At 33.0% G+C, this 20,819-nt stretch overlaps 1 protein-coding gene across 1 annotated transcript; it reads right to left on the bottom strand.

Annotated features, from left to right (window-relative positions):
- Window positions 1-4,554: 4,554 nt before the first annotated feature.
- LOC130657731 (nuclear pore complex protein Nup133-like) lies at window positions 4,555-19,525 on the bottom strand. Its single transcript, XM_057460741.1, has 37 exons — window positions 18,571-19,525; window positions 18,387-18,487; window positions 17,978-18,075; window positions 17,618-17,860; window positions 17,042-17,101; window positions 16,829-16,933; window positions 16,705-16,754; window positions 16,382-16,454; window positions 16,129-16,188; window positions 15,797-15,905; window positions 15,554-15,627; window positions 14,829-14,919; window positions 14,507-14,575; window positions 14,250-14,328; window positions 13,872-13,932; window positions 13,643-13,732; window positions 12,953-13,085; window positions 12,667-12,770; window positions 12,207-12,298; window positions 11,236-11,338; window positions 10,968-11,087; window positions 10,374-10,458; window positions 10,050-10,093; window positions 9,889-9,936; window positions 9,358-9,440; window positions 9,178-9,257; window positions 8,631-8,764; window positions 8,000-8,039; window positions 7,649-7,764; window positions 6,339-6,398; window positions 6,139-6,214; window positions 5,918-5,967; window positions 5,765-5,821; window positions 5,401-5,472; window positions 5,159-5,220; window positions 4,985-5,070; window positions 4,555-4,831 (listed from the first exon to the last, which is right to left on the bottom strand). The coding sequence occupies exons 1-37, from the start codon at window positions 18,702-18,704 to the stop codon at window positions 4,689-4,691; spliced, it is 3,285 nt and encodes a 1,094-aa protein (XP_057316724.1). The 5' UTR covers window positions 18,705-19,525; the 3' UTR covers window positions 4,555-4,688.
- Between the last annotated feature and the right edge of the window lie 1,294 nt (window positions 19,526-20,819).

Here is a 20,819-nt window from a genome sequence, read left to right on the forward strand (position 1 = left end):
GTCAACATGCTTATCAACACCATCATCACAATCGAGCTGTCATAATAAGATAATCAAAACCGATTGACTGATAAAACAGAAATACAATTGTAAAGAATCAACTTAAACAACTACGAATTTGGTGATCTGTAAGCTGTGTGATTATGTTCTATCTAAAACAATACAACAGTACGAATCAAAATTTATGTTTCTAATGATTTTACTTGCAGTGAAAAACAACATGTAATAGCTATCATTGAACGTTTACAAAAAGTCACTTCAATGACTCTTACAAGTATTGTAAACAGAAAAAATACCTCAATGAATTAATGCCACTTGGAAATGAAAACAAAGGCACAATAAACTGTAACTGTCAATTAAAATGGTCTTTTTAGCAAGTAAAATATTCTCAAAATACATAAGTCAAGTTTAAAATCTACGAGTTTAGTATTTAAACAAAAATTTTCTTGAAATTTTTTGTCAAAACACAAATATTTTCAGTTTTTCTCTGACTTTTATTGTATTACTTTACATTTTAAAGGTTTGCATAAAAACATATGGTAATTTTCACACAACTATAATATCACAACACGTGTCAAAAACTAGCAACTTTTGATGATTAACTTATCAATGGAGCGTTCATCGACAAATATAACAGCGTAGGGCGTTCATTGACAAAAACAAAGGCGTAGGGCGTAAAAATGACACGTCTTCTAAATTAATTAAACTTCCTGGAAAGCACAATTACAAAAACAATGCTTTAACGAAATTTCGTTTACTAAACCTGACAAACTGAGGCAAAATTAGTAAGCAAGACAACAAAATTAGCAACTTCTCTTCAAGACTGACAACCAACTATTAACTATCGACATATGCAAGCATAAAAATATCCGCATCAAAAAGCAATGGAAACGAGGTTGCGTTTAAGTAAAAGGTTTTGAATTCGGATTTAAAATATAAAATGTTCATTTTAAAGTATAATTTCTAATCATAAATATATACAACACAAATAAAAAAAACTAAATAAGCCAGTCAGAGAGAATAACACATCTCCAAGAAAACTCATTCTTACTGTCTCCCTAACAATTCTGTTCTGCGCTTCAACAATAACACAAAACTCATTAAGAATCGTGACTCGTGTAGCTAGGAATTCTTTTCTTCTCAGTGGTCGGGAGAATAAAATTACTCTGTTTATCCTGACGAATCTATGGAAACATGTCTTTTAAACGATATTTAAAAAAATATTAATCCTTAAAACACACCTTGTAAAGTTATAACAGCATATTCTCTGTGTATATATCAAGCATGCTGTTTTGAAAATCCTTTCAATGTATAGCAAGATAATGCGCTTTTTTAAGAATTGCAAAGTATACTGCAATACCTAAGAACTTTTAAAATTCATGTTTTGTTTTTATTCATTTTTTTGGATAGAAAACGCTGGCATTATGACAATCGAAAGTGTTTGACGTTCGAATTCTAAAGTCACTCACAAAACATTGTTTACAGTGTTTTGAACCAGAAACCTTCTTGAGGGGAAGATTTCGGCTTTAAAAAGAAAACTCAATAACGTTTCTTTAATTCAAAAATGTCAAATAATTCGGGAAATCGAGAAAGGAATGTCAAACAAGGAGGCAGCAGAAAAATACGGGATCCCCAAAAACACAATTTCAACTTGGATGAAAAAAAAACATAAGATCCTACAAAGCTTGGAAGAACAAAAAACCGCGTCTGGTTCGAAAAAGGTTCGAGGCTGTGATTATGAGCAGATAGACAAGGCTGTTTTCAAATGGTTTACTGTTCAAAGAAGCCAAAACATTCCGATCGATGGCAATTTGATAAAAGAAAAGGCACTCAGTTTTGCTAAAAACTTTGATTGTTCATGTTTCAAGGCTTCCGATGGTTGGCTGGACAAATGGAAAAAAAAGGTAAATAACATAGTTATAATTTTCATTTCGTGTATAAAAACAACGTGATTACATATCAAACACTAAAATTACAGCTTCTGTTTTTTCAAAATCTCTACCATTGACTTTTGCCCGGATAAGCTTAGAACACAGGGGACCTGCATTCCATCACCATCTCCAAGATTAACTACCTTTCCAGTAACAGTTATATCACATCTCCCAAAATAAAATATGGTTTTAGCAAACTTTCCATTTTCTCCTAACGGCAAATGTCCGACTAGTTTCCCATCTTTTTTAACGGCTACAGCGTATTTGTCGACAGGGTTGTGAGGTTCCATTTCTCCTTGTAGTTTTTCTTGTTGGACTGGTGTCCATAAACTTTTGTAAACATGGTACCCTTTTATGTAAGATGTAATGTCAGTGGAAGACAAAACGACGAGTGGCATATTTTCAGTTAATTCAATTTCTTGTCCCAGTAAATTTATAGCCATATTGTTCTTTACAGATTCTACTACACTCCACGTGTTCAACAATATAATTTGTAAACAGATAAGAATCGAATCGAACCAATCTTAAAATTTATGTTCGATTGTGTTATGTTCGATTAATATTAAGGGCTGCTTTACACGAAACATTTTTATTTATTTACTTTTTCAGGCACAGCATTTCCTTGAAAGTTATCGGTGGTGAATGTAAGTCAGTTACAAATCAAATGACAAGCTCCTGGAACGAAACCACGCTCCCAACCATTGGAGAGTTGTACGTTTGCTGTGCAGTGCTTTGGAGAACAACAAACCTTTGCCAAAGATTTCAATTTTAAGCGGAATGAAGATACTGGCTGATTCTTGGGAGGCTGTAACTAAACAAACCATCATCAATTGTTTTAAGAAATCTGGAATCTCTTCTACAGGACAACAGGATGCTATTGCTGATTCGGATGACCCATTTAAAGATCTTTAAGAAAGTTTGGATGATTAAGAGAGGCTGATCCATCATTGGTACCAAATGATCTCAGTGCTAATGATCTTGTGACCTTGGATGATGAGGTTATCGCAACCGCCCCTCAAATCTCTAATGAAGATATCATTGATGAATTTCGGAAATCTCAGGACAACGAAGCTGAAGACGATGGCAGTGACATGGAGGATGATTCATTTGATATAGTTGTCGAAAAACCATCAAGATCAAAAGTCGAGTGTAGTATTGATCTTTTGAAAGATCTAGCAATGTGTTGCGAAAAGGCAATGAAATGCAAATGCCTATCTCCAAATTCGAAAAAATGTATAATAAAGACAGAGTGGCATCACTTAAACAAAAAGACATAACCGATTTCTTTAAATGAAGCTGTAAATTTATTTTATGTATTTATTTTAAAAGAAGTCTTGTGCATTGAATATTAACATTTTAACATCTCTCATTGACCTCTATCAACTCCCGATACACTGAAGGTTAAAAATACGTTTTTTACGAAAAAACCCAATTTTTGTCAATTTTTCTCTATCTCGAACTTTCTCTATCTCGAACAAATTTTCTGGTCCCTTGCGAGTTCGAGATAGAGAGAGTCAACTGTAGTAGGACGAATTAAAATTCGAGACAGAAAACTGCTACAACGTGCGTATACTTCATAGCTAATTATTTAATACTGGAACACCTTTCGCTTCAGAATTATAAGATCTAGGTGGTTGGAATGAAAAGTTTACATACTCAACTGAAAGTTCAATTACAAAGCGACATTTTTTTTAAGAAACGAACATTTTTTTGCGATAATCTAAATTATTATAAAATTGTAAACAAGTCACAAAAAATTATTTCTTTTGCATAAGATCTGAATTTGAAATCAATCGATCATTGATGAAAATAACATAGACATTAAAGAGGGAACAACTCAAAATTTGAACCTGGAACACGTGATCAACAAAACAGCGGAGGGTCGGAAAGTTTCCACAAATTTAAATATTAGTTAACTTCGTTCTAAGAATGCGTGTCTAGTGAGGCGTTTTAAACGTCAATCCTTAATGAATTAAAAAATACACCATTTAAGACAAGCAATAAAAACAATTTAAGGAAATTAAATTATAACTTTAATTACACAAAATTTCAAACCATTTTACAAAAAATCATACCTTCAGAATCCTCTTACAACTTTTAACATTAGCTTTCAACATGCTGATTTCATTAAAGCTGTCAGCATAGCAACCAAAGATACGTGTCCATTGATTTGAGAGCAACAAAGGAGAATATACTATACAATAAGCATAACACCTCAGCAAAAATGCTGGATATCTATTACTTGACAAATAATGCAATTATTCCAAGATTAACCCGAATCCAATAATACAGTTTATAAAGGCTATAAAATTATGCGAGTCGCACATTTTGGGGGTATTATATAACAGACTAGTCGTTAGCCCGTGGAAAAAACCACGGGTTCGTCCGTCCTTTATATTTACCCGTCGCAACAAAGTGGATGAAAATGCATCGCCTTTGATATTCGTGTTCCCGTAAAATCATTTTTTAACTCAGCGGGGGGTCCGCGCAGAGACAGACAGACGACGGCTATTATTATAGAGATTTAGATATTGAAATAGAAAAAAAAATGTGGAAACATAAAGAGGTCGAATAATGTTCGTTTATTGTGAAACGAAGTATAGGAAACGACACAAAAAACATCTTATTAAGTACGACTGCTTTTATTATCGCTATAAACAGTTTTTGATATAAGTACAATTGTTCAATTCTTACGTCTCTTAATTTACACAAAGTTCTGATCATTATAGTAACTTTGATAGCTAGCCGCCATGGGCGCTATACACCTTCTATCAGATTTTTTAATCCAGCAACTTCGTAACAAGCTTTCAGCTGTCGTAAGGAAGTTTGACTGGAACGTATTTTTAGTGCATCCAAAGACAGCAAGTCTCTTAGTGATGGTATCAAGGATATGCTCGAATCTAACGTGAGAAGGAAAGAGTTAAGAAGGAAGTTCTTATAAGTAAAACCCATAAAAGCGGTCAGTATTGAGATTAAAAAGTTTACAAACGCTTTGAGATTTTTTCAATCAAGCCACGCTCACAACAAATCGATGAAAATAAAGCACCACCCACCTGTGTTTTTACAATACTTTAAACATCTAAAAAACATTTTCTGTGTGACCACGTCCTCATAATCCAATTGCGAGCATTCACTCCAACTGAAATAATAGTTGGAGAAATTTCAGTAACAGAATTTTAATACATCTTTTGATCTACCAGCTAACATGAAATTTAAAAGGTGCTCACTTGTCGTGCAAAATACAGCTACACCAAACATCCAAGGCTAGACTTTGAGCGTCGGTCTCAACCTGCATTAAGAAACACATTCAAAAATATCGAAAATCTAAATGTCTTGGATTTTTTTTTGTGACGCAAACAAGGGCATCATAGAAGCTGTACTCCATGCAACCGCAAGTCAAAAGGATGTAAATCGACCTTAAATACAGGTAAAGAAACAGAGATGGAAAGAAGATGAAGTTTTCACTCACATGTGACAACACACCAAATAGATGTGCATAGTGGTCGTCTGTTAAGTTGGCTGGATTTTCTGTTAAGCACATCTAAAATAAAAAATGGTGGATGCAGTCACGTTTGTTTTCCACAAACCTGTGTTCTTTCATTTGACTAGTAAACATTCAGTAGTGATGGGTGGAAGCAATATATAACAGCAAATTAACTTTTTTCGGTAAATCCGCCTCGATATAGAGTTAGCAAATTAACTTTTACTTTTTTTGAATGAAAGAGAATAAGAATTTAAAAGAATTCGGAAAAAAAACAAAGCTGGTTCGTAAAGAAGTGTAATTAAAGAAGAATAAATATAAAAACAATTATTAACGAGGTAAATTTTGTTACCTGTATGAGCTCCTCCGCAGACAATGGTGGATATAAGTGCGATTCTTTCCCAAGAAACTAGAAATACAAAAGTCGTTTTTGAACATCTCGTCTATATTTCACAATATCACCCTATTTCCTCGAACTACAACACAAAAGATTCAGCTACGATACCTCCATAATATTATCCTGGTACTCAAGAAGCTCCAAGTGTTTGTCAACATCTAAAAATAAACAAAACTTTTGCTACCATGGGTATCCCATTGTGACCATAAAGAGTTTTGCAGTAATTTCAACTGGAAAAAACGTGATTTTCGTTTGTGGAAGTTTGAGTTTGAACGTTATATGACAATACCCTTAAGATCAACAAAGTTTTAAAATAATCTTCCACTCACCATTCACATGAGCAGTGATCTCGCTCGTCTCTTCATCTGATGCAAGCATCGACAAATTGGATAGTACCAACATAAGCTAAGTAAAAATAGTACTATTCTCATCAGTCATAAAAAAGAAGAGCACACTTGGTTGCAAGTCATCCCAAGCTGGTTAGTTTGTCACAAGATATAAGTAATGTCAAGTGGATAAGACGACCTACCCTTTTTCTTGGTGCGCATATTTTTTCATCGCCAGAAAGATGCTTAAGAACATGTGAAGCCTACAAAAACATAAAGAAAGTGGCATGCTTAAAAATATGTTTGATGAAGCTATTTCTTCTGAACTTAATTTCCCTATCATGAGAATGAGCCAGGTCTCTAGGTATAACGCCGATGTTAGGGCTCTTTTAAAACAACGGGTAAAAGTTTTTACGTTAATAAAGTTTAAATGTTTGAGTGTTTTCTACTCTAAAACCATACATTGATTAAAAAATTTCGGCGGCACTGGCAAAGTTTACACAATGTTAGGGAAAACCATTCCTCTACGTTCGAGTCAATTCTAAATTGAAGACATTATTCAACCTTGATGTACTATATAAGAATGCTATGCCACAGGCGTTCAATAAAACAGATGGCTAATGATTCCATTGAGTAATCAAATGTTTTAATCTTTTAATCACAAACAACTAAGAAAATGTCAACCGGATAGCAGGACAAACATCGTTTGATAGCGATCCGTAATGTGACATGGTAATTGATTATACACAGCACTGCAAGCACGAACTGTCAATTAAGCTAATCACGAGACAGCCTAATTAAAATCATAACACAGGTATGTAAAATTAAAAACATTAAAGTCGTAATTAGAAAATAGTAATTTATGACAAAGCAACTGCGTCTATTTTGATTTCATCCCTGTTAGCCGGTACTGTATGTGGTTTACTGATGATGTATGATTTAATCAGAGATGCTACATCACCCTGTGGCTGCGTACAGTGAAAAAACGCGTTGCATATAAAGAGAAATGATATTAAAAGAGTACAAGCCTCATATGTGTTTACAACTCATATAAATGCTCGGAACAATCCTAGACTGTGCTCCTTATAATATATAAGTAAACGTAATATTCTGTTGCATGCATAGGTCAGGTTTCCGCCCAAGACGGGGAAAACATAAACATAAATTCACTGGCACACGTATCCCCCCTCCTGGAACATTAATCTTACTTAACTCTATACTTTTTAAACAAGTCATTGCCTTAACTATGCCAGAAGTTTTCCATATTTATCTATGAAGCTATATTTGCGTCGCAGGCCTGGTTAAGCGCTTTCAGAAATAAGTTTTTGTAAAACAAAACTAAGTATTAAAAACTTGGCTCTTGCAAGAGTTTAGTTCATGGCATAAGCAAAAACAGAAGGAGAGTGCGGCTTGCAAAGCTCCCAGAAATTTCGGAATATTTTTGAATGGTTTCTGTAAGGAGCACCAAGCGAAATTAATAAATGTCGATAACATAACAGACGATTTGTCGTACCTTTGAAAACTCTTTCGCTCCAATGAAATGCAACCAGCTAAGGTTATTGTAATTCCCAAGAAATTTGTCAAAGTCGTCGGAGGTGTTTTTTTCACCCATCAGTTTACCCCATGCTCCTATGAAAGATTGTATCGTGAATAATATACAACAGTTTTTTTTAAATACATTAACATAAGATCAATACACAAAAAAAGAGAAACAACAACAACAGGACACTACTAAAAAAAACTGGATAAGGGTTGCTGGTCCACTTTGTTACTTACTAAAACGCAAGTTATCAGAAACAAATAGTTTAAGCGTAAGACAACTTACTGTGTTGTTTTCACAAGAAAGAGTTTGAAGCTCACTCACCTGTGTCCATATATCGTTGATACAAGACTTCGGAAAAACCCTAAAGTAAAAAAAGTGGATCAACAAGCATGATTCGACATGTTCACAATAAGTTTGATGTATCTCTATCGTGACATCACATTGAATGAGATACTGGATAAATTTTTTGTTGTTCTTGGGTTTTCTTTAATCGGTAAGAATACAATTTAACTAGGACTAGGCAGGGAGGGGGTTGTTGCACTTTCTATCCTTTATATACCCCACTTAACGACAACCTACATATATCAACCCTATTAGGTCTACAGGAGTGGGATTCCAATGCCTGTCTGTTTTTTTTCTTAATAATTATTTTAAATGAAAGATGGCTATAATATTTATCTACGAAACATCTGCCAGCCAAATTTTTAGGTTTCATACCTTGCAAAATTCTAGACATTGTCTATTACTTATGACCTTGGACCGAATAGAGTTAAGAAGACAAATTTACGTGGAAAAAAAATTAGATGGAAATGGTGGTATTAAATTTGGAGTATAACAAAATAAATTAAATTTGGCGAGAATTTATTTACTTTAGCGAAATCAAGAGCATTCTCATTAAAACCCCCATGTAACAAAAAGGGGAAAAAATTATTGTTATGATAAAATTTAAAACCTGTTTTCCAAAAGTCTGTTTGTAATGTTCCAGCTTCTCAGTATCCTGCGTTTTCTCACACAGTAGAATTAACGAAAGGAAATCTTCATATTTTTCAGCTAAAGTGGCTGCTTCTTCGTAATAGCTAAGATCCACTGCAAAAAAAAGAATGTGCGAAATAAAATTTAATTATCTCATAAACATAATCTAATAAATTCAAGGTCTTGTAAATCATACAAAAAAAATTTTAGGAAGCAAAAGCATTATCTAGTTTAGGATTAGGATAACATACCTTCAGGAGTTTTATACGTGAACAATTTACACTAACTTAAAATTTTTTAATTCGTCTATTCGTAATATATAAAGTAAAAGCTGTGTTCACCATATCTCTTTTTTCAATGAGATGGAAGTTTCCTCTAAGTAATTTGTAGTCCAAGACTTTTAACATCCTTTTTACTTGACAACGTTTTTATGAATTTGCACAAGTACATCAATCCCCTCTTGCGTTTAAACACGATTTTCAGATTACATGTACGAAACACGTTAGTATTAAAATAACCGAAAATACCTAACAATATAACAATATATTGTCGCTCTTGTTGATACTCCTCGTTGAGACTAGCAAATTGTTGATGTGTACCAGTCGATCTGGAAATGTATAAAAAAAAGTTAGAACAGTGACAGTTGTTTTTCATTGATCGTTTCAAATTAGCGATCAATAATTATTATGTAGTGGAAACGAACGTACCGTAGTAAAGCCAACTCCCTTTCATAGCCGTCCAATAGCAAATCAGATAGTAGTATTACTTGGCGCGTTAAAATTGCTCCAACCTAAATAACAGATGAAATAAGCACTTGCTGATTAAACCCACCTTTAATGACAACAGCATAGGAAAATAACGTTTTAGCCAAAGATAAACTGAAACATCCCAATTACTTAAAATGTAATTTAGAATCACAAAGAATCGTAATGGAACGAGGAAAACAAATTGGCTTGATCAGAACTTATTTTCGCATCAGCTGATGCATAATATGTTTTAGACTGATATTCCACAAACAAAATTCTAGAATAAAAATTTGACATTTAAATGCTCCCTAAAAATTTTCAGGAGTTTTAACTAAAAAAGTTTTTTACCATTATTTAGAAGGATTTAAGATGTTGGTGGTCTCATAGTTTCATGCTTTCTTACTAGAGTTTTAAGATAACTTGTGGTGACTATACCCAATAAAGCTGTTTTGAATATACACATTGCAGTATATAGATAGCATGTTCACAAACCTTTGTGCTATCAACGTTTGGTAGGCCTTGTTCAAGTGCTAGTTGGATCTGATAAAAAAATAAATAAATAAATTGGTAACTAAAATAACACAGTACATAAAAGATAGAACATTAACAAAGAAATGACAAAACAAAAAACAAAAAAACAATGAAAGAATTACCTGACGTTTCAAAAGTGCTCGATTGTTAATACTCGTTGCACTACCTGAAATTGAAAACACACAAAGTGCATTTATGTCACAACCTAGAGACTGAGATGAATTTTGACCATGTAAAGAGATAAGCTGTGTACTTAGAGATGCGAAAGAGGTGCTTACATTTACGGTAACTGAATTTAAAATTTTACGAATTTATTAGTTTAAGGGAAAAAGGATTATACAAATGGATTATTATTGGTGAAGCTTCCATAATAAAAGATTAATTGGACCAATAACTTCAAATATACGAGTAAGTACTGTTCTAAAACAGACGAGAAGTCTCCTTACCAGTCCACGGAACGTGGTACATCTGAGTTGCCTGTTTTTGTTTGGTAACAAGTTGTCTGTGTTGCCAAGCAGCAGTATAACACGTCTAAATGTATTAAATGTATGTTTAAATGGATTTTTCAAGGGCTCTGCGTAGTCGTATATAATTTCTGATAATTGACATCCTTGGGATAAGCTTATGATCGTACAATACGATCGTACCATGTTATTGTATAATTAAAACATATTGTCCTAGGACTTAATTACTTGAAAATGGCCGTCGAACAGCCGAAAAGTCGTGAAGTGTAATGATTATTACTTGTTTTATTTTACAACGCCACACACAATAATTTTTCAAACTCTAAATGTTTGATACATTTTTAGGATATAATTAAAATAAGAGTTAGTTTAAGGGATCCTGGGGTGTAAGATGAGGTTGGACTTTTACTATAGGACTTAAATAGTGATTTAACAAGCCTTTTTCAAAATTTGAATTTTTCTTTGTATTCTTAATTTTGCAATGAACGATTTTCAGAATTAATTATGCTGCATACATGCCTGACACAGCATATTAAGAGTATGGGTAAACAGGTTTATTGAACAAAGCTAACTCACCGCAAACAATTCACTGACGGTCGATATTAGCTCTACTTGTTCCTTTACTGTCGATATTTGCGAAAGTTTCTTCTCTTCCAACCTGAGTAGGGCGAAAAAGAACTGACCGACATCAGTAACCTACGTAAAACAAAGAAAATACAAAGTAAGTTCATATTTGTAAATGGTACAAATTTCCATTCGACAACTGCAAGAATGAAAAGTGCATTTTTTAGCTGGAAACAAAGAGACAATACATTAACAATACACAAAAGAAATAATAGCATACATTTGCAAAAAAAACATCTTTGGCATTAAAATTGTTTTCTTCGTCAAATGAAGAAAGACCAACATCGAGTGTGTTTATTGTTTCATCTATGATATCACCTACCCTAGAAAATAATTGTACACGAATAAATATGCAATCTTGTCCCAGAGCTTCATTTTTTACTTTTTGATATATGCGTGTTGCTGCAGCCCTAGCCACTACTTTATTCGTACAAACTTTGGCGAGCACTTAATTAAGCGATTTTGGTCTTAAATCGCCAAATTAAGTGCTCGCCAAAGTTTTCTTTTTTCATCCATCGGCAAATTGAATTGATTGGATACTCATTATTTACAACTACAATCAGTAATCAAAAATTTGGCACAAAGGCAGTTTTTTGTGCACTTTTTAAAATTGCGAACACAAAAGTGCAACTTCTGTATATGCGTAGCTATGCTAAACTTGCGTTTTGAATGCGCAATTTCTAACACGTGTGAACATTTTTTGTCAGTGATTGTAGATTACTTCAGCATTGGAATTTCATATATGATGCACCATAAAGCTTTGTGATTTGAAACAACTAACAGGGTTTCCACCGAAAATATGGTATCAAATTTCCTGACTTTCCCTGACTTTTTGAGGTCAAATTCCCTGACTTTTGCAAGAAATTCTACAGCCAAACAGAAAAACAAATTAACTAAAACCGTTTAAACCATATTTGTCGGGAAAACCAAATTTGGTTTGCTTTTTAAAGATCAGAAACACGGCATAACATTAACAAGGCAGGCAACTTTGCATTTGAAATTTTTGAATTTATAGAAATAAAGTTCTATCAGTCTAAGTCAAGTTAAAAGACAAAAAATCCCCTGACTTTTCCCCGACTTTCCTTAAAAATGGGTCTTTTTTTCTGTCTTTTCCTGACCACAGAAAAAATTGCCTGACTTTTCCTGATTCTCCTGCCTCAGTGGAAGCCCTGACTAAAAGTAACATCTAACCTTGAGTACATATTCTGTAGAGCTAGCATGCATTGCAGTTTCTCACTGTTTTCATTAACTTCGAACTGAATGTCGTAACGTTTTTCCATTGTCTAAAACATAGGTAACACACACCATCATGTTAAGATGCGTTATACGCCCCACACATGCGTTAAAGCAGTAAAATATAATTGAAGATCAGTTAACACCTAATCTTTTCACATAATATATCTTGTAGAAACAATGTCTTTTTAAATCTAAAACGTTCTGTTGCACAAGTTTCTTTTTGTCAATTATATAAGCAGCCCCACGTATAAACAGCGGCCAGTCTAAATCTAACAGCAGCTGAGATAAGGTGTCAACATTTAATAACCGACCAAATGCTCCCCAAATTGATTACAGTAGGGTAGACAAAAAAAAGTACGCGAAGAATGAAAGAAAACATAGCAAACAGAAAGTTAACCATTTTTTTCTTTCTTACCTTTTCGTAGATCTTTGAACGAGTAAGAAACTCGATAAATGCTGCATGAATCTGTTCTTTATCTTGCAACTGGTTCAACAGTAACACTGATGTTGTAACAAGGCCTGAAAAAACACATAAAATTACAAAACATTTTTATAATCTGTATTTGACTAATTAAAAGCTCTTGGCAGTCCCTTGGTTATTAAAAGAGAAAGTTTATTCGGAAGAAACGTTGATTCATAACATCGTTTTAATTTTTCTCTTCTGCCTTGTGAGATTATGCTCTCTAACAAACCTTGCCTACCTATATTCCTTTGTGCAGCCCATCTTGGGTCAGACACTGGTCGACTGTTGAGCAGTTCGATACTGAGTTGAATAACCGCATCGTGAATATCTTGGGGTGTACATTCTAACGTGCTGATAATGTGATTAGTGTCCTGAATGAAATTTGAACACATCACTACACTGAGCAGATATGATTTCTGAATTAAAATTGAAAACCACACCCAATCTGCAAGAAAATTACTACAGAAAATTGTAACAATTCTCAAACAATTCAGTTTAAAAACGGCTACCACTAGGCGCTAAGTAGTGCCCAACTCATTTCAAGAGTGGTACTTATTTTTTTGAAGTATTTTAGAACATTTACACTATATGCCCACCAGTCTGGGACAGCTAAAAAAAGTTGCTCTCGAGTTGCTCAACTATCTTTCTTTTAAGCATCTGGAGATCATTTTAGTCTTGATACCCCATTGAATTGCAACCAAATCATGACAGTGTACAGACCAGTTCAAAAAATAGATCTATTTTCCCATTTCTACTATTTTAAAACAAATGTGTAAACCGTATAAATGATCAGAATCAACTTTTGTGGAGGATTGTAGCACTTAGTATAAAAAATGACATTGCCTTGGTGTCATTAATCAGCAAATGTGAAGACATAGTTTTATTTCATTTGCCAACAAACACACAAGTATATACAGATATACATTACCACGCGATCTTTTGAATGAGCTACAAAGGCCGTTTTTATTGTAGCATAGGCATCACTGGGAGATATCTCGAGTGGAATGTCAACTGTTTTCTAAAAAAAATAGTCATTCGTGAATTTGTTGCATGAAAAAATGACACCGAAAATTAATTTTATTATGAAACAATACAGCTCATTCGTCTTTTATACGTTTATCACTTAATACAGCCTCAAAAGAAAAAAACAGTCTTACAGATTCTTCTTCTTTGCTAATTTTTTCTTTTTCTGGTTGTTGAATACTCTTCATTAGTGCTCTATGATGAGAAAACATTATAGCTTAAAAATTTACTATATCTTGCCGACATGTTAATTCTATTTTTGTTACTACAAGCACTCGATATACGGAAAGGATGGACATCAACACAAACCAAGATCTTCAAAATTTTTACTCTTATTTAGTTATAAAAAGTGGTAGATGGAGACAATTAAGTACCAAGTCATTGGTTAAATGGTCAACATGTTCTTTTTTCTAACAAACTAACGGTGACATCAACATTTTGTTAAGCGGGTAAAATCTTTGACTTGGAAATGCATAACATTATATGCTAAAATGAAGCCATTTTGAACTTACATTGTTGGGTCTTGCATAAGGCGAAAAGTGATCAAACCATGTCTTCTTGATAAAAAGATAGGATCAGAACCGCAGTTACCTAATAAATAGTTACAAATTGCAAGTAGATTGAAGTAGGTAATTCTGTTAGTTAACGCTTCACACAAGCCCAAGAAGAATACAGGAAAGCAACAATTTCAACATGTGAAATATGTAATAGACTACATTCACAACCTATCACTACTAAAAAAAGGAAAACAACAATCTGGAGGACTTACCAACACCAATTATGGCACTGTTAACTTTATTAAACTCCACTTTGACAGGATTCCACATACTTTTCGAAACTGAAAAGAAAAATGCGCCTGGCAAATCAAAGATTGCAGATTCATACAACAGTCAATTCCAATTTAAAGATAGTTTGAAAACATCAAATAATATTTGTCAAACAAGATATTTATGACTAACTTAGACCGACAATAGTATTCGTTGTCCAAAAAATATCAAAAGATTGATGTCACTATCATGCTTAGTCATGCAAGTTACCCATGTACAGAAGTCGGTTTTACAGATGTTTTGATCAGATATTAACAGGCTTACCTGATTGAGCATAAATCATGTGTTTTGATGCTATAAACACATGGTATTCTGCCACGGGTAAGGCCAGCTTTAAGTTTGTAAAATCTTCTTCCTGAACAAATACCCACATTAAAACAAAAAAAAATCAGTGGGAAATATTATTAGGAAAATTTGTACATTTCATCAGCATAGCACCTATTTTTTTGGACTGATAAATTGTTGCACAATAACTTCAATGAACTCAACTTTAACCGTACGATTTAATCATGTTACATCTCTCACACTTTTTTGTTTTAACATAAATTTAAATTTGACTTTTTATCTTTAGCTAGCAACATTCTTTATACCAAACAGAAAGATTCTCCATTTTCTAAGCAACCAAGAAGGAGTATCCTTGTTGGTTGCTTAGAGAATGGGGTCCTAATGCATTTAAAGCTTGCACCTGAACTACAAAAGCTTTGCAAGCACAGAATTTGCTTAACTAGCTAAGATCCTATTTCCACCATGAACGCCAAGCAGAACGAATTAATTGACACTTTTATAGTGTATGACTTGACTTGGTCTTTTCTAGTCTTTGGCCTTGACCAATCCAGAATTTTCCACAATGGAAGTGAACAAAAGTCACGAATTAACAAGGTCATATACCTAATCATGCCACTTTAAACAAAAGCTCATTTGAGTCTTTTGTTTGCATAGCACTGATAAAAGGATAAAACGTTTGATTAAAAAACACAAAAAATACATACTTGAACTTCATCGTCAATAAGTACAATACTTGAAAAACTGACTTGTGTGTCATCACCACGAGCTTTCAGCAAACCTGAAAAATATCAAAAAAACATCAGAAGGATGTCCCATATGCTATCATCGAATTAAGAGAAGTTGCTTGTCAACACCCTAAGACACAAAAAGGGCAATATGACACAAATTTAAACAAAATATGGGATATGTTGCACCACATGGCACAAGTTACACAACATGGTACCCACCAACAGCACATCGATATGTGTCACCACTCCACAATACCATGAGTAACATTGTACCAAAACCAGCATTCTTCATATCCAAAACTTGTATTTCATCAATATGTTGAAACGACTAAAAACGACATGAAATGTTACATATCACAGAAAGTTAGTTGATTTACCTTAACATTGAGTGGCTTCTACACCAAAATACATGACTTTTGCAAGACAACAGACATATGCATTAGTATCTTAACACACTGAGTGAGAATTAGTTCTAAGAGTGTGAGTATTATTTCTTCAAAACGAAAAAACGAATGGTATATCAACACAACAAAACATAAAAGTTTGTTTACCTCCACATTTTCGTTAGTATACATTTTTATACACTTCAGTAAATCAATTTCATAAACCATCTAAACAAGATTTTACAAATAAGACAACTGAAAAGAATACAATTTATTAATGCATTAATAGCTTTTTTCAAATACAAGTTTTTCTATGCAACTTCAATAGCTAGGTTTTTAACATAACACATGTTGGGAACAGTCTTTCTTCAAGCATTTGATTTTAAATGTATAACTATTTTCCTAAAACAATTAAAGATACCTTTGTTTCTGATTCTGACGGCCCAGCTATTTCCCATTTCTGAAATTGCTGGTTTGTAATGGTGTAGAAATGCCTATAATGAAAAAGGAAACTGTTTCGGGAAAAACTATTTCTATGTGAATTAGGTAACATCAGTATTCAATGTTTTTCTCCACACACATTTAGAAATCAATAACAGAAAATACTTTAACACTGCTTAGGTTAAACACCAGACACACTAATTTGAACAAAGTAAAACTAGATCTGCACATTAATTGTATAAATTTAGCTTTATTGCATAATTTTCAAATGACATACCACTTAGCTAAAGAATCTTAAATTACCTCTCTGAAGTGTCGTAATCATTTGTTCCTGAGCAAATACATGGGGGATACTAAAAAAAGAGTAGAGAAAGTGTAAAACGCAGATTTAATAATTTATCTAGTGTTGATACTGAAGTAAAGATACCTTATTGACACCAACAACAGGCTGAGACCAAAAACTGGACACTCTTCGTCCAATGTTGGACAACATACCCTTTGATGTAGTGAGTTGTCGACAATGCACCGTAGACTATATATAAGAAATATCACCCAAGGTTAGTCCTGTGCACTTTTTAAATGATCATTAATCGAAGTCTTTAATACACAATAAACAATGCTTCTGTCACAAAAAACTTACAATGCTTGGTGACAATAAGTATACTTCATTCGTAGTTGTAACTAACACACATCCATATGGCTAAAAAAGACAAAAAATAGTGAATCAACTTTTACGATAAATATGTATGTAATGTATATATGCTGTGTTCATAAGTTTAAGATATATGCAGTACTAACTGATACACCTGCTGTACCACCTTTTTAATTCATGGCAGCGCTTGCCAATATGAATGTGGTCAAATTAAAAAAACTCTTTAATTCATTTTAGCAAATTGTTGCTAACATGAGTTTTACTTTATTTGGAAGCAAATTGACTTAAAGAAAACTTTGCTTTCTTTATCCCTTCTAAATTTAACCATTGTTTATGTGTGGAAGCATGTGATCGCAAAACAAAAATAAAACTGTAGGTGAAACATAAATTTGCCAATGTGAAGAAAAAAAATGACATTTCGATTTTCAGCCATGTGAAATAAATTGGATTAGAAGGGTGCTGTATATACAGAAACAAATTTAGCATACCGTTCACCATTTGAAAGTTTGAAAGTTATCAAATTTTTATTACAAACGTAATATTATCAATTCTGCATGCACTTACACTTAATGGCAGTAAATAGAGACATTGCTTTCCACCTAGGTTTAAAAACGATTCAACTGTGACTGCTGGTCTGTTTATATTTTGCCAGAATTTTACAGTTCCTTCTGGAGATACATTCATCACTGACGTTTTGGTATTCATTGCAAATGTTGGGTCTGAGGAGTTTGTTTCGATAACACATGTTAAATCTGCTTGATGAGTCAGTTCTGTGGGTGCAAGTTGAAACTCAAAACAGCTGACAGCCTAAAAAAAATATAAATTGAACCATGACATTGCTACACCTTCCATGCAAACCCATCAAAAACGTAGTAGGTATCATAAACAAAGTTTTTACAATCAAGGATACTAAAGGATGAAAACCTTTTTAGCAGCACTGGAGGTAAATCTCCAAATAAATAACTTTCTCCCGCAGACAACTGATACCCAACCAGCAGGATCAATCTTTGCAGATAAAGGTGCTAATAAAAATAAATAAAAAATTATCTCTTTTAAAGAAAGAAAAATTGTTAGAAAAAAACTAAGTGTTCAAGGAAAAATTTCATGAACTATCATGAAATATTTTCAGTTTTATTATTAGGGCATGCAATAATGGCAGTGATTTCATACAGAAGTGCACATCCTTGCTGAATTATTTATGATAAATGAAATAAATTTATTTCTTGTTGGCCTTAATTTTAAAAATTAAAATTAAAAAAATTGTCATTAAACACAACAAAAGCGTTATTTCAAGAAAATCTAAAAAATATTTTATATAATTCTTTATAATTACCTTTTTGAGAGGCTGCCAAAACCTCTGCCACTTCAACTGGAAGTGCATTGCCATAGGTTAATAATTGATGAGACTCATCTTGCTCAATGATCTGAAAGACTCTAAATCCAAAATCGATTTTAGCAAAGGAAAAAATAGATGTTTATTAACAAGATTAAAGAAGGTAAATAAAATAAAGACTCACGCTTTACTTTGAAACTTTCTCGTATGAGCAGAATCTTCAGTAACTGACAAGTTTAATGTTGAAAATGGAGAATTTTGTTTTCCAATCAAGGAGTCCTCTAAGCGACTGCGTTGTTGTCTTTTAGGTGTATACATTATTATAACTAACAATAGAAGGAGATGGGTGTAAAAAGAATAATTGATTTAAGTCAGTTCTTTAAACATCATTTCTTTTAATTCAGCATTTATGTAGTACAAATTGTAGAAACAGATAAAAAGGTTTATGATATTCAAAAATATGAGGTAAAACTGGAAAGTAGTTTCCTCTGAGGGACTAAATATTAAATCAGACAAGGGGAAAGGGGACAAAATGCAATCCTGCATGAAGCCTTGGTGGGGGGTTACATTAAGTGTATCTGAAAGGGACAACCATGGTAGTTTCTGAAAATTAGGAGATTTAAAACACATTGAAATTTAATTGGCTTAAAGGGGAAGAAAACAAGTTACTTTTAATGTTGCACTTCCTATAGCACTAGAAATGGGACGTTAGAGAAGAAAATAGAAAGAATATACAATTGATAAAAATATCCTTAAAGACCCTTAAAGCTCTTTCAGAAAAGGCAATGAGGAAACTCCCTATTGTTTTATTGGAAGGGGGGAGAGAGGGGGAGGAGGTTCATAGACAGTACAAAACAAATAAAAATTTTGAACTTTGTAAGATTACAGTCTAATACTTTAAAAAATGAACTCCTTTTAAAATCTATTCTTAACCCTGATGTACAAAACAAGCAAAGGTCAATTAATACATCTCTGTTATAACAAAAATTTGTTCACAAAAACTGCATATATATATTAAGTCAAGTAAAAATAAATATTATTAGTTTTTCTGGTTGTAAATATTATAATGTTTACAATTATAACTCAATCTAATAGTCTTCCCATTACAAATAAAACCTTATGCAATAAAAATTGTGTTCTACGAGATAATCACTAACATATCATTAAGTGAAAAAACAGAAGTAAATAGCAAGTAGCACTTGTTTACAAAAAAAATCATTTGAAAGTATACCTTAGCAATTAACAACTTAAAGATTTAGGCATTCTGCAAAACAGATCATCGCAAAATTCTAATTATTAGTTCATCTCTAGAATTTAAATATTTATTTATCAACACAATAAATTTTATGCTTTCTGTGCCACATGTAAATTAATTTTTAGGATTCCTAAATAAAAAGAACAGTAAGGAAATGATTACATCCACCATGGTGTCTCTTTAAAAACACCCTAGCAAGCAAAATTCTCCCTCACTTAATTTTAGCTATAAATTATGCATAGTTATGTAAAATACAATGCTTTAAAACAGATTATGTTGTGATCGTAGTATGCAAACTACTTTTTTTACATTCTTCGATTCTGTATCAACACAGGAAAGTGAAAGAACAAATGATTTTCTTAATACTTGCAGTAGTATAGCAGCTCATTAAATTTTTTTGTGGAATCCCCAATTTTGTGAAATGTAAAATTTGTTCTAAAAACAGGTTGAGATAGCCATAAGGGAACAGACGCATTGTAGGAGTGTGACAGGAGCAGGGTGACTGTAAAGCTATGTAAAATCTTGCTATACTTACCAGGAATATCAAATAATCTATGGTCTGTTAATGAAAAATAAACAATCTATATAATAATACGAAAGTTGTGTCCGTCTGTGCCCGCTAAAGTGGATATCTTTGTTTTCCTTTGATGTTGCTGAAAAACACCAATCTCTTTAACTGTTCGTCAAAAGTGCATGGTCCTATACAATTTCTTGATCAATGTTCGAAGCTTTACAGGAAAAAGGCAATGGCTAAACAAATTTTTTAAAAAATCATTTTTTGTATATTTGTGAGTCTTTGCTAATGTCATTGAAATTCAAGTGACGGTTCTCTTTTCCATTGTCACCCTGCTTAAGGAGTAGTTTATACTGCCGAACTTATGCCTCTTCTAATTTAAAGGATTTTAGTTAGGCATAAAATCAGTTTCGGTTTATAATTTTTAGTGGTACTTAATCTGTGTTCAGAAAGTGAGTAAGCACAAGATTGGCCACAGTTTCTAAATTATTTTTCGTGCACAATGTTTTAATATTTTTTGGTCTGTTTGGTCATAGGTGTATAAACAAACGTTTCAAGATGGCTGCCATTGATAGGAGAAGGTTTCTTGTTTTTGCTCTATTATATTTATCAGAGAAATAGGAAACAGAACATGCAGCATATTCACAACACTTTATCAACCCTA

The sequence above is a fragment of the Hydractinia symbiolongicarpus genome, chromosome 9, assembly GCF_029227915.1.
Source record: "Hydractinia symbiolongicarpus strain clone_291-10 chromosome 9, HSymV2.1, whole genome shotgun sequence".
Lineage (NCBI taxonomy): Eukaryota > Metazoa > Cnidaria > Hydrozoa > Anthoathecata > Hydractiniidae > Hydractinia > Hydractinia symbiolongicarpus.

Coding starts and splice junctions, on each gene's coding strand:
- LOC130657731 (XM_057460741.1), bottom strand. CDS start 18,704: ATGTATACACCTAAAAGACAACAACGCAGTCGCTTAGAGGACTCCTTG. Junction 14,920..15,553: donor TTATTGACGATGAAGTTCAA/GTATGTATTTTT, acceptor GTATTTGTTCAG/GAAGAAGATTTTACAAACTT. Junction 14,329..14,506: donor CAGTGCCATAATTGGTGTTG/GTAAGTCCTCCA, acceptor ACTATTTATTAG/GTAACTGCGGTTCTGATCCT.